The following is a 27,672-nucleotide window of genomic DNA, read 5'->3' as shown; positions in this document are numbered from 1 at the left end:
CCACACACTGTCCATAGGGGTTGTGGCAGGGACACACACACTGGGGCTGCTCTGGTCACAGGGAACTCCTCCTGTCTCAGCAGGTCAGGGAGTTTGAAGCTCTCTGAGAGGACACTGAATTTAGGGATCAGGTTTTTAAATTGTGTGAATTAGGTCTCCCTGATATTTGTGTATTTGTATGTCTGTCCCCCATCTCTCAAATTCAAATCAAGCTTTATTGGCATGAGATGTTTACACACAAGTATTCCCAAAGCAATACTCTCTCTCTCTCACTCCCTCTATCTCTCCGTCTCTCTCTCTCTGTGTCTGTCTCAGCAGGCCTCTCTGTGCCAGCCCTGCATCTCTTTCTGTGGTGTGCTGTGTTTCAGTCTTGCTCACCGCTGACCCCATAGTCTGTGATTCATTGTCCGGCTCTCCTCGGCCCGCAGGCTCAGAACCACAGGCACTCAACGCACCACAGACCCGATGCATCTCAACCCCAATAACGCAGTGAACACACTACTGTGTATTAGAAAACTAATTCTAATATCATTATTTGTCCTATGTAACTGTAAAGGGCGGTGTAAAACACAGGCCATAAATAGGGATTGATATAGTGACTGGGCTGTGCGAGTGTACTGTACAGTAGTCTACTGTAAGAGCCAGGCTGTACTGTAATAGTGACTGGACTGGACTGAAGAGAAACAGCCTGTACTGTAATATAGTGACTGGCCAGGTTTGACTGGGTTCTGGGTTCACACTCCACTAATGTACTAGGAAAGCAAATACAAGTTATTGTGAAGTGATTGTCTTTCTGAATGTGGCACATGTGGCATTACACACACAAATAAATCGACAAATGTGTTAATATGTAAGTGTCTGTGAACGTGTGTGAGCGTCAATGCCGAGAGAGCGGAGGTGTCTGAGGTTCCTGTCTTAACGGGCGCATGCAGGGTGATACCATCAACTGCCACTTCCTGTCAGGCAGTCTGCGCTGCGAACTCGCTGAGAACAGGAGCAGCACACTGCCTCGGCAGCAGGTAGGACCTCTTTAATGCTTGTTATTCAGTCCATAGTAGTAGTATGAGTTGTATTAGGAGCAGCAATAGTAGCAGTAGCACTAGCTGAGGTCCTGTAGTAACCTGGTTGTAGCAGCAGTTGCAGTTACGGTGATCTGTGACAGCGCAGCACAGCAGCACAAGCAGCATAGCACAGTTGCTCAAAGTTGCTTTAGACGCAAACATTCAATGATTTATCAAGCAAATACAGATATACACACACACACATATATACATATACACATACACACAGACACACATGTATATATATATATATATATATATATATATATATTAAAGGATAAAGTTTGAAGTGACTGGAAGAGTTGCTCCCCAGTGGAGGCAGCAGGGGTGCAGGGCCGTAGGCTGTATTGTGCAGTTATCACGATGCTGCACAATTCACAAAAGCCGTTATAACACGGAGCCCAATCTGGTGGTGGGCCGCCTGCAGACAGGCCGGTTGTCAGACCCACCTGCGATCCCCACACGGTGAGCGGACACAGAGAGGACTGCCGGGCTGGTGCTGCTCACAGGTTGCTCTCAGGGGAAGCGGCGCAGCCACACAGGAAACTGGTGGCAGCCATCTCTCGGCTCAGAAACGCCACGGCTCTGCTGTGTGCCCGTGTCTCTCAGCATCCACTACAGTCAGAGACCTGCCGTCCTCCTCCAGGGCTGAGTGCACTGAGCTCCAGAGCAGAGCGTCACGGTGTACAGCGCCAGTTCGTCCCTGTCTCTCAATATCAGTCACTCCATCCCAGACCAGACTCTGCTGCACCGCCTTACAGCCACTCCTTCAATCAGGCCTCCCTGAGTCAGTCAGCTTATCAGCAACAGGGACGTTCAGTACAGTACATTACAGTGACAATGTGGTACAATACAATGCAGTACAGTATAGTGACAGTTTGATACAGTACAGTGACAGTGATGTGTCAGTGTGGTTCAGTACAGTACAGTGCAGTGCAGTGACAGTGTGGTACAGTACAATGACAGTGTGGTACAATACAGTGCAGTACAATATAGTGACAGTTTGATACAGTACAGTGTCAGTGTGGTACAGTACAATGACTGTGGTACAATACAGTGCAGTACAGTATAGTGTCAGTGTGGTACAGTGCAGTACAGTATAGTGTCAGTGTAGTACAGTACAGTGACAGTTACAGTTACAGTATGGTACAGTACATTACAGTACAGTACCCAACAGTGACAGTGGTACAATACAGTACAGTACAGTGACAGTGTGGTACAGTACAGTACCCAACAGTGACAGTGTGGTACAGTACATTACAGTGCAGTGTCAGTGTGGTACAGTACAGTGACAGTGACAGTGTGGTACATTACAGTACAGTGCAGTGTTAGTGTGGTACAGAACATTACAGTGTGGTACATACAGTACAGTACAGTACCCAACATTGACAGTGTGGTACAGTACAGCACAATGACAGTGTGGTACAGTGCAGTGTCAGTGTGGTACAGTACAGTACAGTGTGGTACATTGCAGTACAGTACAGTGACAGTGTGGTACAGTACAGTACAGTGCAGTGTTAGTGTGGTACAGTACATTACAGTGCAGTGTCAGTGTGGTACAGTACAGTGACAGTGTGGTACATACAGTACAGTGTCAGTGTGGTACAGTACAGTACCCAACATTGACAGTATGGTACAGTACAGCACAATGACAGTGTGGTACAGTACAGTACAGTGACAGTGTGGTACAGTACAGTACCCAACATTGACAGTGTGGTACAGTACAGCACAATGACAGTGTGGTACAATACAGTACAGTACAGTACAGTACAGTGACAGTGTGGTACAGTACAGTACAGTGTCAGTGTGGTACGGTACAGTACAGTGTCAGTTTGGTACAGTACAGTACAATGAGTGTGGTACAATACAGTACATTACAGTGACAGTGTGGTACAGTACAGGGACAGTGTGGTACATGACAGTACAGTGTCAGTGTGGTACAGTACATAGACAGTGTGGTACAGTACAGTGCAGTACAGTCATAGTGTGGTACAGTGCAGTGACAGTGTGGTACAGTACAGTACCCAACAGTGACAGCGTGGTACAGTACAGCACAATGACTGTGGTACAATACAGTACAGTACAGTGTCAGTGTGGTACAGTACAGTACAGTACAGTGACAGTGTGGTACATACAGTACAGTGTCAGTGTGGTACAGTACATTGACAGTGTGGTACAGTGCAGTACAGTACAGTGAAAGTGTGGTACAGTACAGTGACAGTGTGGTACAGTACAGTACAGTGTCAGTGTCAGTGTGGTACAGTACAGCACAATGACAGTGTGGTACAATACAGTACAGTACAGTGACAGTGTGGTACATACAGTACAGTGTCAGTGTGGTACAGTACAGCACAATGACAGTGCAGTACAGTACAGTGACAGTGTGGTACAGTACAGTGACACTGGTGCAGTACAGTGCAGTGACAGTGTGGTACAGTACGGAACAGTACAGTACAGTGCAGTGTGGTATAGTATAGTGACAGTGTGGTACAGTACAATGACAGTGTGGTACAGTGCAGTGACAGTACAGTGACAGTGTGGTACAGTGCAGTACAGTACAGTGACAGTGTGGTACAGTGCAGTGACACTGGTGCAGTGACAGTGTGGTACAGTACAGTGACACTGGTGCAGTACAGTGCAGTGACAGTGTGGTACAGTACGGAACAGTACAGTACAGTGCAGTGACAGTGTGGTACAGTACAGTACCCAACAGTGACAGTGTGGTACAGTGCAGTGACAGTGTGGTACAGTACAGTACAGTACAGTGATATTGTGGTACAGTACAGTGTGGTATAGTGTCAGTGTGGTAAAGTACAGTGTGGTACAGTCAGGCTAATTTAGTGAAGTGAAAGCTACACAAATGGGCAGTGAAAGTGAGGAGTCAACCGGGGGGATGTATATTACAGTACTGAGGGAAACTCACTCCTGCAGCACAGCAGTATCAGACACTCCAGGCTTCACCATCATCATCATCTTCGCAGCACTGTAATACATGATGTCCGCCCTCCCAGCGTTACAGCACAGTACAGCAGCCTGCAGAGCCTCCTGCTCTCAGCACAGCAACCTGTGAACAAGCGGCTCTGTGGAAACACGTCTCCAGGGGAGGGAGAGAGGGAGCGTGGAGGAGAGAGAATGGAGCCAGTGTTAACACTGAGCGAATGGAAACAGGGGAGAACATTAACACTGCACTGAGAGAGGAGAGAGAGGGAGGTAAAAGGTCGTAGATAAATATAGAAAAGACTGGGAGCGATTGAGAGAGGAGGAAGGATAGGGGGAGAGTGAAATGGCCAGTGTCTGAAAAGAGGAAGAGATGAAGCAGGAGAGGTTACTAGAGATGGAGGAGAGAGGCAGAAGCAGCAAGAGGGGAGGTGGGGCTTGTGTTGTGACACACTCTCTCTCTCTCTCTCTCTCTCTCTCTCTCACGCTTTCACTCACACACTCAGACACAGAGTAGGGAGGGAGTGAACAGAAGAGAGAGAGAGAGAGAGAGAGAGCGAGCGAGGGAGCAGCGAGGCTGGTGTGTGTCTGAGCCGAGGGACACACACACAGAGCCCCTCAGATGAGCAGGGGCACGCAGGCTGTCTGAGTCAGTGCTCTCTCACACACTGCGCCGTGTGTCTGCAGCGCACACGCACCGAGAGAGGGGGAGAGAGAGAGAGAGAGAGAGAGAGAGAGAGAGAGAGAGAGAGAGAGAGAGAGAGAGAGAGAGAGCACAGGGAGGCTGAGCTGGGTATGCATGCATGCTTTCATTGATTCATGTCTGTATTTGCTTCTCCGTGTCCGTGTGTCTCTGTGTGATTGTGTGTCTGGGTGTTTGGGCAGAGCTGCTGATGTTTGCCTTGACAGAGGAGGCTTCTCTCCCGGTTCGGGGCTGACCTGTCTCCTTGTGTTTGTGTCATTTTTATCTTGGGGGTGTTGATTGAGAGGCGGGAGAGCGAGGGAAGGAGGGGTGGTTACCCTCTGAAACCTGTCGATGCTTGTCTTGCCTGGATGTGTGTGTGTGTGGTGTCTGTGCATCTGTAGGTGTTGTCATTGCCTGTGTGTGTGTGTGTGGAGATCTTGCTGACTCTCTCATTGTCAGTGCATCTGTGTCGACTGTGTTATTTGTCTGTGTGACTGCGTGACACTGATTGTTGTGGTGCATCGAGAGGCTGCTGTCAGTGTTACATGTTGTGTCTGTATGACTGTGTGCTACAGTGTGTGTATGTGCTACTGTTTGTATGCAAGAGATATGGTGTTTTAGTCTGTGCAACAGTATGTCTGTATGCGTCTGTGCTACAGTGTGTGTGTAACAGTCTATATGTGCTACAGTGTGTCTGTGTTACAGTGTGTCTGTTTGTGCTACAGTGTATGTATGTCTGTGTGTAACAGTCTGTATGTGCTACAGTTTTTCTGTGCTACAGGGTGTGTTTTTGTCTGCTAAGTGTGTGTTACTGTGTGTATATCTGAGCTACAGTATGTGTGTCTGTGTGTTACAGTGTGAATGTTTGTGCTACAGGGTGTGTTTTTGTCTATGCTAGGTGTGTCTGTGTGTTACAATGTGTCTGTCTGTGCTAGGTGTGTCTCTGTGTTACAGTGTGTGTGTCTGTGCTACAGTGTGTGTGTGTGTGTGTGTGTGTGTCTGTGTGTTACAGTGTGTCTGTTTGTGTGCCACAGTGTGTGTCAGTGGCCTGTTCTGTTCTCGGGCTGGGCAAGAAGTTGATCATTAATGTTTTATTACAACAGCCATCAAGAACCCATAGAGAGAGAGAGAGAGAGAGAGAGAGAGAGAGAGAGAGAGAGAGAGAGAGAGGGAGGATGTGTGTGCATGTGTTTGTTACACATGGACAGACTGACAGATAACTTAGATCTTTTTATATTATTTCCACTACACACGGTCTATGCGGACTTACCCTGGTGACACACATGAAATACACAATCAAGCATCCAGTTATTGTTTTATTTTATTGTATTGTGTTGTATTGCGATGTGTTGTTTTGTGCTGGCTCATATAATATCTTACATTTCCCTATCACTGCCAGCCTTCAAACCTGATCAGTAGTTTAGACTTATCAGCATCCTAATTTGTCGATCAACGCACACACACTGACACACCCACTGAAGGAGTGGAGAGAGAGAGAGAGAGGAGGGAGGGCAGGTCAACAGGGTGACCATGTCGCAGGATTCGCACCCGGGCCCGAGTGACAGGGACAGCCAGACAGTGTCCCAGGGACAGTGAGACACACGCCAGAGACACGGCAGCTTTGATTGGCTGCAGCTCTTCACCGTGTTTAATGAGGGAAGTGAACTGACTCTGAATTAAAGACACGTCAGGTGATCCAAAGGAATGTACAACCAAACATCTTCAGACTCTGGTTGTAGTCCGTCAGGCTGGTTCCTGTAGTGTTTGCAGTACAGTATGGCGTTGTGTCCCGCAGCCCACAGTGAGATGGGGTTGGTGTGTGTGTGTGTGTGCGGCCCTGGAGCCCAAGAGGCGTTGTGTGTCGAGGCCTGGCTCGGCTGTTGGAGGTGAATGTGGGGCGGGGGGGCATCAATGGCAGTCTTTGTGCGGTGTGTCTCCTGCGTCACTCCGGCCGTCACACTCCGCTCATGTGATCCACTGACACCGACCTCAGCCCCTCACACTCTCACAGACACACACACGCACACACACACACTCTCACACAGACACACTTACTGACACTCACACTCACACACTGTCACACACACAGGGGAGTCCAGGGAAGCTGTGGTGTTCTTGCTCCACGGGCCGGTTTCCATTAGCTGTGATTGGAGCCGCACATTCATTCCCTTCCTCTTGCTGCTCCTTCTTCCCCAGCTGCACAGCTTCACTTCTGTCAGAGCTGTGTCCCTGACCCTGACCACTGCACTGCAATGTACTGTACTGCACCATGAAGCACTGCACTGCACTATACTGTACTGCACTGTATGTACTACACTGTACTGCACTATACTGTTGTGCATTGTACTGCACTGTAGTGTATCGTTGTGCACTGCTCTACACTGGCTGCAGAGAGGCTCTGAACACACTGCTGAAATGAACAAAACACACACACCATATCTGGTGACGGCTCTCACCTCAGACCTGACTGTTCTTCTATCTTTCACAGACGAGCAGAGACAGGGACAGTCCTGGACAGCACTGTGTCTCTGTCCACCTCCACTCAGGGACACTCCTGCGGTACCTTGCTCTGCCTTTGTTTTGAGCTGATTGCTGTTGTGTGGGCTACGTGAGGCTCAGTGTGTGAAGGAGACACGGCAGGGCAGGGAGCCGGGCCAGGGGCCGGGCAGGACACGCCTCTCCACAGCTGGACACCACTGGATATTGGACTGGACAAAACTGGACACATCTAGACAACTGGACTGGACTGGAACTACACCCCAGGAAACAGCTGGACAGTACTGGACACTGCTGGACAATCTGAGACAACTGGACCTTCCTGGATGCTGCCGGACACATAGCTGAGACGCAGACACACAGACACACGGTCCCCCACGGCCCCCTACCCGCTGTGAGTGTGCAAGGGCTCCCCCGCTGGACACAGGATGTCATCACATGTGAAGCTGCGCAGAGAGAAGGGCACCCTGGCCGAGTATGAGACCCAGGTCAAAGGTCAGAGAACCTCCCGCTCCCTGTGTGCACGTGTGTGTGTATGCGTGTTACAGTGTCTCAGTGATTATTCACACACAGAAGCAGTCCTTTATGCGATACTGTGCTGCCACTTCTCATTGGCTCTGAACTGACCCTGCAGCCAGAGAGAGAGGCGGGGGGCAGGGAACTGCGATAGAAGGAAAGGGCAAAGGAGGACGAGAGAGGGAAGACTGAGGAGGGGGAGAGAGAGAGATAGAGAGAGAAAGAGAGAGTGAGAGAGAGCGCTGTGCTGTTCTCTGATGAGACATGTTTGTTTGTAGTGTGTTTGGGCCTCAGAGCCCCAGGGGAGAGCGAGAGAGAGACTGAGAGGGAGGGGTAAGAGATAGAGGGATAGGGAAGTGAAACGATGAAAAGAAAGGGATATGAGAGAGAGAAAGAGAGATAGAGGGGGGTTAGAGGTGAAGAGAATTAGTGAATGTGTGGGGGTGTAATACAGACACTGGACTCAGCAGCCCTGAGAGAGAGGTTTAATACACACACTGCGTTACTGGTTTGACACTATAGTGATGTTATTAGTCCTGCAAAGTGTGTGTGCGTGTGTTGCCCGTATATCAGGCACATACACGTACAGTACACGTACTGTGGCCCAGTCTGGTTTATATACATCAGCTCCAGCTTGTGGAAACAGTTGTTCATGCTGATTATACCTTTGTACTGTGTGAGTCACACAATGTATGACAGTTCCCATCTGTGTGTGTGCTTGTGTGTGTGTGTGCATTATTGTATGTAGGAGCTTGTGTGTGTGCGTGTGTGTAGGAGATTGTGTGTGATTTTGTGTGTATTTGTGTGTGTGTGTGTCTGTATTAGTGTGTGTAGGAGATTGTGTGTGTGTGTGTGCGTACACGTGTGTGTAGGAGATTGAGTGTGATTTTGTGTATTTGTGTGTGTGTGTGTGTGTGTGTTTGTTTGTGTGTATTCAGGTGTGTGTGTATTAATCTGTGTGTGTATTAATCTGTGTGTGTATTAACCTGCGTGTGTGTGTTTGTGTGTGTGTGCATTAGTGTGTGTAAGAGATTGTGTGTGTCTGTGTGTGTGTACGCGTGTGTGTAGGAGATTGTGTGTGATTTTGTGTGTGTGTGTGTGCGTGCGTGCGTGTGTGTGTGTTTGTGTGTATTCAGGTGTGTGTGTATTAATCTCTGTGTGTATTAACCTGTGTGTGTGTGTGTTTGTGTGTAATGATCTGTGTGTGTGTGTGTGTGTGTGTGTGTGTGTGTGTGTGTGTGTGCGCAATGATCTGTGAGTGTTTTTTTGTGTGTATTCGTGTGTGTGTGTGTGTGCATTAATCTGTATGTAGGAGATTGTGTGTGTCTGTGTATGTGTGTGCGCATGTATGTAGGAGATTGTGTGTGATTTTTTGTGTTTGTTTGTGTGTATTCAGGTGTGTGTAGGAGATTGTGTGTGATTTTGTGTGTATTTGTGTGTGCGTGTGAGTGTGTGAGTGTGGGATATGTGTTTGTGGGGGGTGACACTGTGCTTCTACTAGGCTATTGACCTGTGGCCCAGCTCTCTCTCTCTTTCACTTTCTCTCTCTCTGCCTTTCTCTCACTTCTCACTCTCCCCATTTCACTCTCTCTAACTCAATCCCTTTCTTCCCCCCCTCCCTCGCTCCCTCTCTCGCTCTCTCAGGGAGTGGCAGCAGTCAGTACATCATACTTCCCTGAATTATTAATCCTCTCTTCCTCCCTTTCTCTTTCTCTCTTTCTCTCTCTCAGTAAACACTCTCTTTTCCTCTCATCATTAATATTTCACACCTCCCGTCTCTTGTGAGCGCAGCCCTTGCTGGCCCGGCACACAACTGCACATGGTCTGATACAAAACTGCAGAACAGTACAGTCGAGCCCTGAGCCGCACAGCAAAACAACAAGCACAGACAGGAGTACACTCCAGCCCTGCAGCACTGATGTTTCAGGCTGCAACTGTGTGTGGGCATGTGTGAGCGAGTGTGACACATACAAACACAGAGACACACTGACACAGAGACGCACACAAACACAGAGACACACTGACACACTGACACAGAGACGCACACTGACACAGAGACACACAGACACACAGACACACTGACACAGAGACACACACTGACACAGAGACACACACAGACACACAGACTCAGAGACACACACAAACACAGAGACACACTGACACACTGACACAGAGACGCACACTGACACAGAGACACACAGACACACTGACACAGAGACACACACTGACACACTGACACACAGACACACTGACACAGAGACACACAGACACACTGACACACACTGACACAGAGACACACACTGACACACTGACACTGACAGGGTTGGGAGGGTTACTTTTAAAAAGTATTCCGTTACAGAATACTGATGACCTTGTTTTGAAAATAATCTGTAACCTAATCCGATACATTACTCAAAGTCAGTAACTAATCAGAATACTGTTAGATTACTTTTGGAATACTTTTTTTTCTTTATTAAAAAACAAAAGCAGCCGAGTTCAAGAAGTGAAACAAAATGTCTTACACATCCTAATATGGATGACGGATTGAAATTGTTTATTTGTATCCACAGTTCAAAAAAATAAAATTGTAATTAAGATTTGCGTCAGTTTAATTATCTTGCATATTTATACTTTGCATTTTGTAGTAGTGTATGATTTTTTAAACCAGTGAAACTGTAAAATTACAGACAATCTCCGGCAACGCACGTCAGTTTTGTAACAAGAATGCACATTACCATAAGACATTTCTACATGGACAATTAATAACCGGATCAAAATATAATGTGAGGCGACACAATATTCCCCCTTTTGCCCCCCGTGCCTGATCTCGATACCCTTACTTTTTTACAAACCGACATAAATCAGACATATCAATAATGTGTTAATGTCAAAGAAGGCGTATCACGTTCAGTAATTTTATTGTAAGCAGTTGGTTTCAGTTTTCTGCTAATCACTGATATAGTGTAAGTCGCCCTGGACACGGGCGTCTGCTAATTAATAAATAAATAAATAAATAAATAAATAAATTAGTGAAACCTATTTTCTTGATAACTTAAATAGGTACCTTGTATGTAAATTATAAGTACGTTTAATGCTTATAAAGACTACAGCTAATTTTGTTCGATCTGTAAAGATACAGGGCTCAAGCAACTTGCTATAATAAAGGGGATTTAAACGCCATATATTGTTATCCGTGTTATTGTTATCGCCGGTTTCAATTCACCAGCAGCGAAAACACAGTCTGAAATCAATGCAATTAGGTCGTTTTTTTATCAACAAGTGAGGAATGTTCTGCATCCTGTTTCTGCAATTAACACATTATTGACATCTAACCTTCTTTTAAGTGATATCTATCGGTTTGTAAAAGTTTACAGGTTTGACATCTGTGAGGATCCCCGGAACGCAGACTCTGTAAAGAGCACCGCACAGCACGCCACGGTTAGGACGAGTTTATTCAGTTTGTGTGATTTGTTTTAGGCTATAAACAAGTTGTATGTTGTTATTTTGGTATTAAATTAAGTATTTTATTGTTAAGGTCATAGAACCAGCTAGGATGCACAGGAACTATTTGTAATGTACGTGGATGTATATTAAATTAAGATAGGATAACTTATTACTGCAAATACAAACTATCGACGACGTTTTTGGTTACTATTTCTGTGCTGCCGTTTTGCTTATTATGCTTTCATAAAAATATGTATTTATTAAATCGTATTTATTATTATTATTATTATTATTATTATTATTATTATTATTATTATTATTATTATTATTATTTTCAGTTTAGTCCTCGGTAGCAGACAGTACATTGTCCCGTGGTCGGCACATCTTGTATTGCACTTTAATATCTGCTCCATTTTCTTTCTTTGGAAGTGAACAGTTGCTTGTACTTGCACGAGTTAAACCCCTGCTACACACAGTGTTGCCACAGCGGCCACAGTTGCAGAGCTGTGTGTTACTGGCTGGGATAGCGCTGACTATATAGCAGCTCCATTCTGCTGCCTGTTGTACAATGGCGCCGAATCAGCCGCTCTTTTTCCAGAAATTAAAACTGTGTTGCAAAAATACTACACACGGGCCCCTTCAGATTCCCTTACACTTGTACACTTTAGTTTAATATAAATTATGTATAAGTAATCCGTAATCTCTTACTCTTTTAAAAAAAGTATCGGTAATCAGAATACTCGTCTGACAGGAACGTAAGGGGAATACAAGTAAAATTCTGTAATCTGACTACATAATGCCGCTACTTGTATTCCGTTACTCCCCAACCCTGCACACTGACACATAGACACACACTGACACATAGACACTCACAAACACAGCGACACACAGACACACTGACACAGACACACTGACACATAGACACACACTGACACAGAGACACTGACACAGAGACACACTGACACAGAGAGACACAGAGACACACTGACACATAGACACTCACAGACACAGCGAAACACAGACACACTGACACAGAGACACTGACACAGAGAGACACACTGACACAGAGACGCACTGACACAGGCAGGCAGTTGTCTTCTGAGCAGGCCTCTGAGACCTGACCTCTGACCTCTGACTCCTGACCTCTGACCACTAGGCACTGTCTCTGGTGGGGTGGTGGTTCAGGAGTGCAGAGAGGAGGAATTGGAGCGATGGAGCAAGGGAGCGCTAATGGCTGGGGAGAGGAGGGTAGAATGTGTGTCTGAATGGCATGCCATCAAATATTCATCACATCTTCCTCTTCTTCTTCCTCCCTCCCTCCCTCTCTCTCTCTCTCTCTCTCTGCTTTTATCTTAATTTGTCCTACAATACAACATTGCAACACAATAATATCACCACACAGTGAACTCTCTCACTTTCTCTGTGTCAGAGGTGCAGTGTGTATATTAACCTGTGTGTGTGTGTGTGTGTGTACAGAGTTATCATGTGTATACTGTTGTGTGTGTGCGTATTAATCTGTGAGTGTGTTTGTGTGTGTATTGATCGGTGAGTGTGTTAACCTGTGTTTGTGTGTGTAATAATCTGTGTGTGTATTAACCTGTATGTGTGTGTGTGTATTGATCTGTGAGTGTATTAACCTGTGTGTGTGTATTAGTGTTTGTGTGTATTGATCTGTGTGTGTGTATTAAACTGTGTGTGTATTAATGTGTTTGTGTAGAGGTGCGCTCCCAGCTGTCGGAGCAGCTCAAGGTGCTGGACGTTCAGGTGGAGTTGCGCGTCCAGCTGCTCCAGGATCTGGGCGAGTTCCTTCGCCGCCGCGCCGAGCTGGAGCTGGAATATTCCCGCAGCCTGGACAAGCTTGCCGAGCGCTTCTCCGCCAAGATCCGGCACACCAAGGAACAGCACAACCTGCGGTACACACCGGATACACACAGCATACACACTGGATACACACTGGATACACACTGGATACACACTGGATACACACTGGATCCACACTGGATACACACAGGCAACACACAGGATTCACACATTCCTGCAGCCTGAACAAGCTGGCCGAGTGCGATACACTGCTGGATACTCACAGGATACTCACAGGATACAAACCAGAGACACACACGATACACATAGGATACACACTGACCTGCGTACATTCAGGATACACACAGTGCACACAGGACACACACCAAAGTGTTCCTCTTTCTCTCTCTCTCAGGAAGGACCAGAACCTGCTGTCCCCAGTGAACTGCTGGTACCTGCTGCTGAGCCAGACGCGCCGCGAGAGCCGGGACCACGCGGCACTGAGCGAGACCTGCGGCGCCAACCTGGTGCAGAGGCTGGTGCACACTGCGGAGGACACGGGCCGACTGGCCAAGAGGGTACTGATGCCGCGCGGCACGGCAGGGTGGAACCAGGGATGGAGCAACTTACCACTGACCCTCAGTGTCTCTCTCTCTCTCTCTCTCTCTCTCTCAGAGCAAGGAGGTCGGGCTGCAGATGCAGGATGAGTTGCTGAAGGTCACCAGTGAGCTGCAGACTGTGAGTCCCACACCCATCTTCATCACCATCTTTATCACTCTCTTGCCTTCACTTCCCTTTGCAATACAGGGGCCACAGAGTCTCTGTGTCACAGGCCTCACAGCACTGAGAGAGAGGGGCCACAGAGTCATTTCAACCAAATAAAAATCAACTTTGATTAACTTGTCAAACAAAATATTTTAAAAATAATTGAAATCACGGCCGAAGGACCCCCCCGCCAGCCCCTGCCCTGGGCATTTTTGCGCCCTGTGCGACATCACAATTTACCCCCACTCCCCCCCGCCATTGACCATGGAGGTTAAACGCAGCAATCACATCTCTGAGTCTGTGAAACTTATGCTGGATTCTGTCTGCATAGACAGAATATAGACATCATCACTCAAATTTGCATTTAACTCCCTCCAAAACATTCACGGACAGCAGGAAACGGCAGTGTATTCTCACCACTAATGAAGTCGGCCTGCCTGGCTGTTCTCCTGCAGAGGCGCAGACTCAGTTCAGTTCAGTCCAGTTCACGCTCAATAGATATTGTCAGTCCATTCAGTCCTTGCATGGCTCTCAAGTCTCATACATTGAGGCTCCATCTCAACTCTCACGCATTGTCGCTAAAATCTCACGCATTTGGCCCTACATTTTCTGTGCACACCCCCCACTCATGCATTGTCACTAAATCCTACTTCATTATTACTGGATTGGAGAAATGTTAAAGAGAGATGCGGGAACATATTTAATGTAAGGCTTGTGAACCTGTACTGCTGATGATCACTGTTCACAATTAATGTTGAAAAATTTAAATTGCAACGAAAACACAATGGAGATGCTGATTGCACTAACAGTGTGTGTCAATGGTGCTGTGTGTTGTGTTGTGCTGTGTAGGCAACGAGGACGTATCACCAGTACCACACTGACTGCCTGAGCGCCGAGGGGAAGATGAAGGAGGCAGAGCGGCTGGAGGAGAGACAGATGGGCAAGTCAGGTGACCAGGGGCTCAGCCAATCAGGCACCGATGCCAAGCAGCAGCGTCGGAGCTCCGCCAAGAAGATGGAGAGACTGATCGAGAAGGTAATAAATGAGAGAGAGAGATAAAGGGGGCAGAGGGAGGGATACTGATAAAGGAGAAGTAGAGGGAGGGAAAGAGAGCTGAAGTGACAGTGTTCTGTTGTATGTTTTGTAGCGGCAGGGGAAGCTGCAGGAGGCACAACTGAAGTGTACGAAGGCACGGAACGACTACCTGCTGTGTCTCGCCGCTGCCAATGCAGCCATGAACAAATACTACCTACAGGATGTGTGCACCCTCATAGACGTGAGTCACCGACTGCTGTCTGTCTGTCTGTCTGTCTGTCTGTCTGCACTGTGCCAGTCTGCCTGCACTGCTGTCTGTCTGTCTGCACTGCTGTCTGTCTGTCTGACTGTATGTCCGTCTGTCTGCACTGCTGTCTGTCTGTTTTCACTTCTGTCTGTCTGCATTGTTGTCTGTCTGTCTGCACTGCTGTCTGTGTGCACTGCACAGTGCAACTGTCTCTCTACGACTCCACACCACCCCTGTCCCTGCATTGACCCCTCTCCTGCCCCTCAGTGCTGTGACCTGGGGTTCCACCTGTCCCTGGGGGGTGCCCTGCGGGGGTATCTGGGGGCGCAGCGGCGGGTGCAGCAGGCGCAGGAGGAGGGCCTGGGGGCTCTGGAGGTGGCCGTGGCGGCGCTAGACCCCAACAGCGACCAGAAGAAGATCATGGAGATGAACAACTCAGCCTTCTGTCTGCCCTTCAGATTTGAATACCAGCCACACGAGGGAGACCAGGTCAGAGAGAGAGGGAGGAGGGGCAGGGCATAGAGGGAGGGAGGGAGGGAGGGAGGGAGAGAGGTGGGGGAGACACAGGAGGATGGGGGTGAGGGGATGTGTCACTGTCTCACTCGCTCTCTCTCACAAATTCAAATTCAAATTCAGAAAGAGCTTTATTGGCATGACAAGGTTAAACCTGTTTTGCCAAAGCAAGTACAGGGGGCTCCACTTGCAAAACATAGAACAGTGCAGTGGGCAATAATACTGTATACATACAATACACACAAGTTTACAGACATTACATACATTAATATACATCGAACACAACATTTACAAAACAATTCTCTCTCTCTCTCTCTCTGTCTCTCAGTCACGTATGTGAGGTGACCTCTCTCTCTCTCTCTCTCTCTCTCTCTCACTCTCATTCAGGTGTGTGAGGTGACCTGTCTCTCTCTCTCTCTCTCTCTCTCTCTCTCTCTCTCTCTCTCTCTCTCTCTCTCTCTCTCTCTCTGTGTCAGGTGTACGAGGTGACCTCTCTCTCTCTCTTTCACTCTCTTTCAGGTGTGTGAGGTCAGTGCAGAGGCACAGGTGCGCCAAGAGTTGGTGGGTAGGTTCCAGCAGGTGCAGGGACGCCTGTCCTCCGTCACTCTGGAGACTGATGAGGTATGACACCTGAGAGACCATACACATACTCTGCTGTAAACCATACATACCATACACACCGTACTGTACACTACACACACCGTACTGTACACTAATCACACCGTACTGTACACTAATCACACTTTACTGTACACTATACACACTGTACACTGTACTGTACACTATATCCACTGACTGTACACCATACACACCATACATACTGTACTGTACACTACACACTGACTACACTATACTCACCATACACACTGTACTGTACACTACACACACTAACTGTACACCATACACACCATACACACTGTACTGTACACCATACACACTGTACTGTACACTGTACATGCTGACTGTACAACATACACACTGTACTGTACACTATAACTGTACACTAATCACACTTTACTCTACACTATACACACTGTACACTATACTGTACACTATATCCACTGACTGTATACCATGCACACCATACACACTGTACTGTACACTAATCACACTGTCTCTCTCTCTCAGGTTAATAAGACTCTGAAGGCGACTCTCAAGGCTCTCCTGGATTCCATCAGCAGTGAGGACCACACCTCCCCTGACACCCCCCAGAGCGGCCAATCCTCAGAGCCCGTTCGGACGCCGGCCCCCGATGCCCCCGGCAACAAGTCCAGCATGGCCAAGAGGAGAGCCAATCAGCAAGAAACAGAGAGCTTCTACTTCAATGTGAGTATTCCCATTGGACAGAGCCACGAGAGGGAGGTGGGACTTCCATTAAACAAACACTGATCCTCAGCCGCCCTCTAGGACACAGCACCCTAGTACTGAACACAACAGCTCTCCCTAATGTAAAGGATGCATTGATTCAGTGTGCTGAGGTATGGGGTAAACAGCCCTTTCCTCATCAGGACTCTGGGCTCGTGTGCCTCATAAATATTTATATAATCAGCTTTCTCTCTCTCTCTCCCCCTCTCTATTGCTCTCTCTTCCTCTCTGCCCATTTCTCTTGCTCTCTATTGGCCTCTCTCTTCTTTCTCCTCATCTCTATCGCACTCTGCTCCTCTCCTTCCCTCTCTCAGAAAGTGAAGGAGTACCTGAGTGGCACCAGTCTCATCTCAAAGCTGCAGGCCAAACATGACGTCCTACAGGAGGCTATTGCCAAAGGTATGGTCCCATCGCAATACAGAACATATTTAATAGTGAAGAGGACCTGTGTATGATCTCTATGTTGAGTCCTGAACTATGGCAGCAACTTAATTATTATTAATGTTGTGATTTAGCACATTTCTATGTGACCAATCACAGCAGTCCAGTGTTAGATCTATGTGACCAATCACAGCAGTCCAGTGTTGGATCTATGTCTCCCCCACTAACTAATGAAACTGCTGTCAGGTATGGTTTAGTGTGTCATATTTGGATATGGTCTTCCCTCTGGGCTGTTCAGAGGTCCCGAATATACTGTAAAATATTGTTGCATCATTGTTGTTAAAACTGTATAGTAAAAGTGCTTATGTCAGCCAAGGCTGATTTATACTTCTGCGTCTGTGTCTCACTCTACATGCGTGGGCGTCGTATGCAGACGTTTGTATAGGTGTCTGCCAACAGACTTGCATGTCAGGTTGACGCGTCCATAGGGGGCAGTGTTGCATGAACCCATTGCAATCTTCAGAAAACAAACCCGATTTCTATGGTGCACATACGATTGTATGGATGTAAATGAACACGTACTGTTAATGACATGTTAATAATAATAATAATAATAATAATAATAATAATAATAATAATAATAATATTTTATTTATTTATTTATTTCTTAGCAGACGCCCTTATCCAGGGTGACTTACAAAATATAAGTGCAATACAAAGTGCAAAAATACAGTGCAGTACAAGGCATAAGATATTACAAATTCTAATTCACATAATAGTGCAATTCAAAGCATAATACATTTTACAAATTCCAATTTACACAATTATTATTATTTTGTTATTATTACAGAAACTACACGCACACACACACACACATACAAATTGCATACTGTATGTGCAGATCTATATTGTCTTGCTATAGTTGGCTAGAGACTTAACACTAGAACATAAACACACACATCTCTGCGTATGTCAATATATCCTGCATATCCGTTCTTATATGTTACTAAATATTTGAATGAAATACATATATGGCATTTCAGCTGTTAAACTCTGAGCTATAAATACGTCCTTCTCCAACCCCCAGACCTGCAGTTTATGTGAGAGGCTAAGCCCACTGAATAATATAATAAATATATATATTACAATCATGTTGATTGGTGAAACGTGATTTTCTACACATCATATATTAATTATTATCATTATTTATTGTATTAGATTTGCACCTCATACAGCTCTCGTCTGATCGGCACAGCAAGTTTCTAACTTTCCTGTGGAATTCAATCCTGATCTCGTTGTAAACCCAGGTCTCCGGATCGGTGCCTTGATCAGTCACTGTTGATCAGGATGCTAATTGTTCATTCTGTCCACGGAAAGCAAAGCACATTTTACCTTTCGTCCAAAATTGGCAAATACGTGGTCATATGATGGGATTAAATGTGAATTATGTTCAAGAAATGTAAATTATATTAACGAAATGTGCAGTTCGAGGGACAAAATACTCATTATGTGGACAAATGCATTTCGCGGATGAGGAGATGCACTTTAAACACTTTCATATGTCACCACGTCGTTTCTCTGACCTGCTGCAGCGCCTACAGACAGCACTGAGCGATTGGCTGCAGCTCTCAGAATGTCCTGCTGCGTGCAGGACACAAAGATGAGCGACGCGCTGTTGAGATTTTGAAGGAGTGCACGTCGGCTCCTCTGCAAGCCTCTGCAGGCTAAGCTTACCCAGAAACCCCTGCTCTGCGTCGCTACGCAGAGACGCATATGCAGAGACGCATACGCGTACCTATGCAGAAGTATACATCGGCCTTTAGATGTACATAATAATCATCATAATAATGATATTCTCTCTCTCTCCCCTCCAGCTGAAGCCATCGACAGTGACCCCTCCAGGTGAGACTGGACAAGGCTGGCTGTTTACTCAGCGGATGCACAGCCTGTCTGTGAGATAAGGCTGTAGGGGGTGTGGGGGTGTCAGTGCAGTGCAGTCAGCACTAGTACAGTGTGTCAGTACACTTGAACTGTGTTGGTGTATCAGTACAGTAATACCATGTCAGTGTAGTAGTGCAGTAGTACAGTGTATATGTTAGTACACTGTCAGTTTCTCGGTACGTCAGAATACTGCACTGTGTTAAAAGGCTGGTTGTCCCCAGGCTGCAGTCCAATCAGTCGGTGCGCGTGAGGCGGCCGCGGCCCTGTTCCCAGTACCACCACAAGCTCTTCACTGGAGACCTGCTCACCTTTGTGGAGGTACCACTGGACTGCCAAACACTGCCCCTCTCTGCGGCATAATGCGTTACTGCGAAACACTGTCCCTCTCTGCAGCCTACTGCGTTACTGCCAAATAATGTCACTCTCTGCGCCATACTGCGTTACTGCCAAACACTGCCCCTCTCTGCGGCATACTGCGTTACTGCGAATCACTGTCCCTCTCTGCAGCCTACTGCGTTACTGTGAAACACTGTCCCTCTCTGCAGCCTACTGCGTTACTGCCAAATAATGTCATTCTCTGCGGAATACTGCGTTACTGCCAAACACTGTCCCTCTCTGCAGGCTACTGCGTTACTGCCAAACACTGTCCCTCTCTGCAGGCTACTGCGTTACTGCCAAACACTGTCCCTCTCTGCAGCATACTGCGTTACTGCCAAACACTGTCCCTCTCTGCAGCATACTGCGTTACTGCCAAACACTGTCCCTCTCTGCAGCATACTGCGTTACTGCCAGACACTGTCCCTCTCTGCAGCATACTGCGTTACTGCCAAACACTGTCCCTCTCTGCAGCATACTGCGTTACTGCCAAACACTGTCCCTCTCTGCAGCATACTGCGTTACTGCCAAACACTGTCCCTCTCTGCAGCATACTGCGTTACTGCCAGACACTGTCCCTCTCTGCAGCATACTGCGTTACTGCCAAACACTGTCCCTCTCTGCAGCATACTGCGTTACTGCCAGACACTGTCCCTCTCTGCAGCATACTGCGTTACTGCCAAACACTGTCCCTCTCTGCAGCATACTGCGTTACTGCCAGACACTGTCCCTCTCTGCAGCATACTGCGTTACTGCCAAACACTGTCCCTCTCTGCAGCATACTGCGTTACTGCCAAACACTGTCCCTCTCTGCAGCATACTGCGTTACTGCCAAACACTGTCCCTCTCTGCAGCATACTGCGTTACTGCCAAACACTGTCCCTCTCTGCAGCATACTGCGTTACTGCCAAACACTGTCCCTCTCTGCAGCATACTGTGTTACTGCCAAACACTGTCCCTCTCTGCAGCATACTGTGTTACTGCCAAACACTGTCCCTCTCTGCAGCATACTGCGTTACTGCCAAACACTGTCTCTCTCTGCAGCATACTGCATTACTGCCAAACACTGACCCTCTCTGCTGCAAAATGCGTTACTGCCAAATAATGTCCCTCTCTGCGGCAAAATGTGTTACTGCAAAATACTGCCCTTTTCTGCAGGTCTCTCAGGCTGTCTCTCTCAGCTGCTGTTGGTGCAGAGTATTTCTGAGTTCTTTCAGCTTCTGCCCTGTAACTGCTCTCTCTCTAACCCCCTCTCTCTCTCTGTCGCTCTATTTCTCTCTCTCTCTCTCTCTCTCCCCCACCTCTGCTTCGCTGGCTGTGTGCTAGGAGGAGACGCAGGATGTCTAGGACTCAGGTACGGGCTCTCTGTGCTGTTGTAAAGTCCGTGTGTGTAGTGGCCCAGAGCCCCCCAACAGTCCCTCAGTGTGTCAGTATTTAAAATCTACATCATCGTCTCTTCCAAGCTGCTGCTCTGCTCTGTGTGCTCACTTACACTGAGGAAGACACAACCCCAAATGCGTCTGTGTGTCAGAGTGTGATGGTATCAGTGTGTCAGTGTGTGATGGTGTCTGTGTGTCTGTGTGTCTGTGTGTCTGTGTGTCAGTGTGTCAGTGTGTCAGTGTGTGATGGTGTCTGTGTGTCAGTGTGTCAGTGTGTCAGCGTGTAATGGTGTTTGTCTGTCTGTCCCTTTCAGAGCTCCGGGCAGCAGATCCCTCTGGTGGTGGAAAGCTGCATTCGCTTCATCAACCTGCACGGTAAGAGTCAGTGTCAGCCTGTGTGTGCTTCTGTGTGTTTGTGTTTGTGTTAGTGTGTGTGTGTCATTGACAGCATGTGTGTGAGTTAGAGTTTCTCAGTGCGTGTGTGTTTCAGAGTGTGCCAGTGTATGCGTTTCAGCATGTGTAAGTGTGTCAGTGTGTGTTTCTGCAGGGCTACACCATGAGGGGATATTCCGGGTGCCCGGCTCACAGACTGAGGTCAACGAGATCAGGAACGCCTTTGAGAGGGGTACGCAGCACTGGACTGGACTAGACTGGACTGGACTGGACTGCATCCCAATGCCGGCTACTGCACTGTATTGTGCTGTACTGCACTATGCGGGATAGACTGACAATAATTAACTGTATTACATTGTCAATATTTTGGTGCTGTATTGGACACTATGCCTCACAGTGTGGCCAGTGTATTGGACACTATGCCCCACAGTGTGTTGACGGTATATTGGACACTATGCCCCACAGTGTGTTGACGGTGTATTGGACAGTATAACTCACAGTGTGTTGACGGTGTATTGGACACTATGCCTCGCAGTGTGGACAGTGTATTGGACATTATAACTCACAGTGTGGATGGTGTATTGGACACTATGCATCACAGTGTGTTGACGGTGTATTGGACACTATGCCTCGCAGTGTGGACAGTGTATTGGACATTATAACTCACAGTGTGGATGGTGTATTGGACACTATGCATCACAGTGTATTGACGGTGTATTGGACACTATGCCTCACAGTGTGTTGATGGTGCGTTGGACACTGTGCCTCACAGTGTGTTGATGGTGTATAGGACAATATGCCTCAGTGTGGACAGTGTGTTGGACACTAACTCACAGTGTGTTGACGATGTATTGGACACTATAACTCACAGTGTGTGGACAGTGTATTGGATATTATAACTTACAGTGTGCCTCACAGTGTGTTTATGGTGTGTTGTTGTCCGTTGTGCAGGCGAGGACCCCCTGACAGACTCGCAAGGTTGCCATGACATTGACTCGGTGGCTGGGGTGCTGAAGTTGTATTTCCGGGGGCTGGAGACGCCGCTATTCCCTGGGGACAAGTTCACTGAGCTGATGGAGTGTGTCCGTAAGCCCTGCCCCGCCAGCACTCCTCACACACACACACACACACACACACAAACACACACACACATATATATACTGCAGTGTTAGTGTACGGCAGGCTGCAGTTTGTTAACCTCTCTCCCTGCCCCTGCCTCTCTCTGTGTAGAGGTGGAGAACTCTCTGGAGAGGGCCTGCTGCATTAAGAGGGTGGTGCTGTCGCTGCCACGCCCCGTCCTCATTGTCATGAGATACCTGTTCGCCTTCCTCAACCAGTGAGCTGCCTCCCTCCCTCCCTCCCTCCCTCCCTCTCTCTCTCTCTCTCTCTCTCTCTCTCTCTCTCTCTCTCTCTCTCACTGTCCCTTCCAATTTCAGCTTTTTTTTCTAAAACATTGTTTGTAACATTCTCTCCCTCCCTCTCTCTCCCTCCCTAAGTCTGTCTCAGTACAGTGATGAAAACATGATGGATCCCTATAACCTGGCCGTGTGTTTCGGCCCCACGCTGGTCTGCGTGCCGGGGGGGGTGGACGCTGTGTCTGTCCAGGCGCAGGTCAATGCAATGGTCAAGACCATCATCCTGCACCACGAGACTGTGATGCCCCCCTTGGCCGAGTTGCCCGGCCCCCTGTACGAGAAGTGCATGACTCTGGACGACTACTGGTCAGTGTGTCTTAACAAACACCCTTACTCTGTGTCTGTGACAGTGTCTCACACCCTTACTCAGTGTGTGTCTGGGTATCACACCGTTGCTCAGTCCTTACTCAGTGTCTGCGTCTCCACAGTGACAGTCTGCTCCCTGAGCCCATCGCAGAAGAGGGGGAGGCCGACCCTGACGCTCTGCCTGACCCCCCGCCCAGTGAAGATGGTGAGAGGGGAGGGGACCGGGAGGGAATGAGTGTGAGAGTGTGAGTGAGGGTCGTGTATTGTGTTACACTGTGTGTGTGTTGTGTTGCAGAGGCGGAGCAGTGTGAGGCTGTAGCCATGTTTGACTATGTCGGCCGCTCACCCCAGGAGCTGTCATTCAAGCAGGGAGACACACTCCTCCTGCACAGCAAGGCCTCCAGCGATTGGTGGAGAGGAGAACTGGGCGGAGTCAAGGGCATCATACCCAACAAATACATCAGTGTCCCAGAGAGGTGAGTCAGCTGACTGAACACTGCAACACTGCCCTGTACTGAACACTGTGACACTGCCCTGTACTGAACACTGCGACACTGCCCTGTACTGAACACTGCGACACTGCCACTGTACCGAACACTGCGACACTGCCACTGTACCGAACACTGCGACACTGCCCTGTACTGAATACTGCGACACTGCCACTGTACTGAACACTGTGACACTGCCCTGTACTAAACACTGCGACACTACCACTGTACTGAACACTGCGACACTGCCCTGTACTGAACACTGCGACACTGCCCTGTACTGAACACTGCGACACTGCCACTGTACTGAACACTGCGACACTGCCCTGTACTGAACACTGCGACACTGCCCTGTACTGAACACTGCGACACTGCCACTGTACTGAACACTGCGACACTGCCACTGTACCGAACACTGCGACACTGCCCTTTACTGAATACTGCGACACTGCCACTGTACTGAACACTGTGGCACTGCCCTGTACTAAACACTGCGACACTACCACTGTACTGAACACTGCGACACTGCCCTGTACTGAACACTGCGACACTGCCCTGTACTGAACACTGTGACACTGCCACTGTACTGAACACTGCGACACTGCCCTGTACTGAACACTGCGACACTGCCACTGTACTGAACACTGCGACACTGCCCTGTACTGAACACTGCGACACTGCCCTGTACTGAACACTGAGACACTGCCACTGTACTGAACACTGAGACACTGCCTCTGTACTAAACACTGTGACACTGCCACTGTACTGAACACTGCAACACTGCCACTGTACTGAACACTGTGGCACTGCCGTGTACTGAACACTGCGACACTGCCACTGTACTGAACACTGCGACACTGCCCTGTACTGAACACTGCGACACTGCCACTGTACTGAACACTGCGACACTGTCCTGTACTGAATACTGCGACACTGCCACTGTACTGAACACTGCGACACTGCCACTGTACTGAACACTGTGACACTGCCCTGTACTGAACACTGCGACACTACCACTGTACTGAACACTGCCACACTGTCCTGTACTGAATACTGCGACACTGCCACTGTACTGAACACTGCGACACTGCCCTGTACTGAACACTGTGACATTGCCACTGTACTGAACACTGCGACACTGCCCTGTACTGAACACTGCGACACTGCCCTGTACTGAACACTGCGACACTGTCCTGTACTGAACACTGCGACACTGTCCTGTACTGAACACTGTGGCACTGGCCTGTACTGAACACTGCGACACTGCCCTGTACTGAACATTGTATCACTCGCCTGTCATCACTGCAGATGATGATGCTGATGATGGTTATGATTGTTATTATAGTTATGATGACTATGATGGTTGTGCTGGTTATGATAGTTATGATTATTATTATTGTTATTATAGTTATGATGGCTATGATGGTTGTGCTGGTTATGATAGTTATGATTATTATTATTGTTATTATAGTTATGATGGCTATGATGGTTGTGCTGGTTATGATAGTGATGATGGTTGTGATTGTTGTGGTTATTATAGTTATTATAGTTATTATAGTTATGATTGTTATGATGGTTATGATTGTTATGATGGTTGTGCTGGTTTTAATTGTTGTGGTTATGATGGTTATTATTGTTATTATAGTTATGTTAGTTGGGATGTTTGTGATGGTTGTGATTGTTGTGGTTATGATTGTTATTGTGATGCTCAGGACGGAGCGGCGGTTGGAGCTGCGGGGGCGCCGGGAGGAGGGAAAGACTGCCAGCGTGACCAACCTGTCAGAGGAGCCGGCGGGGGAGCATAGCACCCGGTACTGAGGGAGGGGGAGGGAGCAGAGGCAGCGGAGGGGCTGTGTGAGAGTCACCCGTATGACAATAATGCAAATATCTCCCTCCTTCTCCCCCTCTCTCGGCAGCATGCGGGTGAATAGTGACAGCGCTTCTCTGCCCAGGAAGCGCAGCGGCAGCAGCCCAACCCGGAAGTTAACGTCTCCCTTCGGGGACCGCCTGCTGCTCCCTGCCCCCCCCCCACCCGCGCAAGGCCGCCCCTTCCACCGGGGTCCCGCCGACAGTGACCGGTAAAACTGTGCAACACACACTGCGCAACACACATGGCACAACACACACACTGCTGTATACACACACTGCACAACATACACAATGCAACATACACTGCTGTACACACACACTACTGTACACACACACTACTGTACACACACACTGCTGTACACACACACTGCACAACACACACTGCTGTACACACACACTGCTGTACACACACTGTACAACACACACTGCACAACACACACTGCTGTACACACACACTGCACAACACACACTGCTACACATACTGCACAACAAACACACACTGATTCACACAATACTAACACCCTCTCTCTCAATTCAATTCAAAAAAGCTTTAATGCCACGACTGAGTTACAGACATGACCAGCGCTCAGGAACAGGACAACGGGGAACAATACATAGTCATTATACATTTAAGTTTCTCTCTCTTTCTCCCCATCCCTCTCCCCCCCCTCTCTCCCCAGGCTGCAGGAGCGTAGAAACACTCTGGAGAGTTTGGGGATTGGTGTCCCCCATGCACGGCATGCCGTCACCGCAGAGAGGAGCAGCGCGCAGCCAGACAGACCCCCCGTGGAGCTGGACAAGGTGCCTCGTCATGACTGCGCAACGGAGACATTGCGTACATTGTGCTGTGTGGTTGTGTGGCTGTATGGTTTTGTGGCAGTGTTATTGTGCAGCGGTGTGATTGTAAAGTTTTGTCACTCAGTTCAGAAATGCTTGAGTGCCGTGTCTGAGTGGCATCAGTGTTGACAACGCTTTGACGCTCAGGTCTGGCGTTGAGGAACTGCAATAGAAACAGCGTTTTCATGTGTCAGACCTGAGTGGACAGTGACAGACATGTGTCCTCAGCCGGGGTCTGAATCGCTGTCTTTCTCTGGCAGAACGTCACAGTGCAGATGAACTCCGTGTTCCGGGAGCTGATGTCGCTGCGCCAGGCGCCACCCCCCGAGGACACCTCCGACAACCCCCCCAGCGCCACCCGCCGGACCCCCGCCACCCCCGCCTCCCCTGCCCCCCCCACTGCGCAGAGGAAGGGCTTCGGCCTGAGAGGGAGAGCGCTGTTCAAAAACACGCCAGAGCAGCACGACTGAGGGAGGGAGGGGGGAGGGAAGAGGAAAGAGCTAGGAGGAGTGAGGGAGAGATAGGAAAAGAGAAGGAGGGATGTAGAGAGATAGGATGAGAGAAAGAGGAGGAGTGAGAGAGAGAGAGGGAAGAGGAGTGAGGGAGAGAGCAATGGAGATGGAGGTAGAGGGAGAGGTGGAGAGAGAGAAAGAGGAGGAGTGAGGGAGTGAGGGAGAGATACGAGGGGGAGATTTCCAGACAATCCTGAAACATTCAATATAGACTTAAACGGGGTGGGGGGTGGGGGGGGCCGGAGCTGGGCAGACAGACACACACACACACTCACAGAGGGAGGAGGTAGAGAAGGAGAGAAGGAGAGAGGGAGAAGGAAAGGGAGAGAAAAAGCAGGAGGGAGAGAGAGTTGTACCATCCTAGAATATACTGCAGTGAACGGGCCTGGACTGCGCTGCACTGTAATATACTGCACTGTACCGGTCCTCTGCTAAACTGTCCTGCGCTGTACTTCACTGATCTATAAGGCACCGTTCTGTCCCTTTCCGGTCTGTAACGGTCTGTCTTGGTCTGCACCACACTGATCGGCGCTCCACTGGTCTCTGTCTCTCGGCAGTGTGTGCAGCGCAGTGTCAGTCATGGTTTCCAGTCCAGTCACTCCCACTTAGCCCACCCCCACACCCTACCCACACTGTCTGCAGTGGCACTGTAACATCAGGGGCCTTCGATCAATCATTGTGATAAAAACAAAAAAAACATGAATAATGACAATAGTTGTAATAGTAACAATAGTGATAATAGTGCTAAAAATAATAAAGAAATGATAGATTTTAATGCTTTGTTTGGTATTATTGCTTTATTTCACTTGTGTGTTTAATATCTGAGTGTATGATGAGTGTGACTCTGTCTGTGTGTGTGTGTGTGTGTGCGCTTTGTTTGTATCACTCACACACTAAGTAATTCAGTCAGTC

At 48.3% G+C, this 27,672-nt stretch overlaps 1 protein-coding gene across 4 annotated transcripts; it reads left to right on the top strand.

Moving 5' to 3' along the window:
- Positions 1-906: 906 nt before the first annotated feature.
- Positions 907-27,535, top strand: arhgap4b (Rho GTPase activating protein 4b). Of its 4 annotated transcripts, none has more exons than XM_066710171.1 (24): positions 907-1,019; positions 7,172-7,674; positions 12,857-13,052; positions 13,355-13,517; positions 13,615-13,677; positions 14,554-14,739; positions 14,852-14,980; positions 15,254-15,475; positions 16,019-16,120; positions 16,628-16,825; positions 17,179-17,263; positions 19,120-19,147; positions 20,888-20,915; positions 21,255-21,315; positions 21,488-21,565; positions 22,285-22,419; positions 22,564-22,669; positions 22,830-23,054; positions 23,177-23,259; positions 23,350-23,530; positions 25,255-25,353; positions 25,459-25,620; positions 26,092-26,212; positions 26,509-27,535. In XM_066710171.1, the coding sequence occupies exons 2-24, from the start codon at positions 7,608-7,610 to the stop codon at positions 26,716-26,718; spliced, it is 2,928 nt and encodes a 975-aa protein (XP_066566268.1). In that variant the 5' UTR covers positions 907-1,019; positions 7,172-7,607; the 3' UTR covers positions 26,719-27,535. The 4 variants fall into 4 exon arrangements, with proteins under 4 accessions (XP_066566268.1, XP_066566266.1, XP_066566269.1 ...); XM_066710169.1 differs by lacking the exon at positions 20,888-20,915 and adding an exon at positions 19,408-19,504; XM_066710170.1 differs by lacking the exons at positions 907-1,019; positions 20,888-20,915 and adding exons at positions 4,518-4,791; positions 19,408-19,504.
- Positions 27,536-27,672: the final 137 nt, after the last annotated feature.

This window comes from Amia ocellicauda, chromosome 7 (assembly GCF_036373705.1).
Source record: "Amia ocellicauda isolate fAmiCal2 chromosome 7, fAmiCal2.hap1, whole genome shotgun sequence".
Classification (NCBI taxonomy): Eukaryota; Metazoa; Chordata; class Actinopteri; order Amiiformes; family Amiidae; genus Amia; species Amia ocellicauda.
Note: the sequence above shows the minus strand (reverse complement) of the source record. Positions and strands in the feature narration are given on the sequence as shown.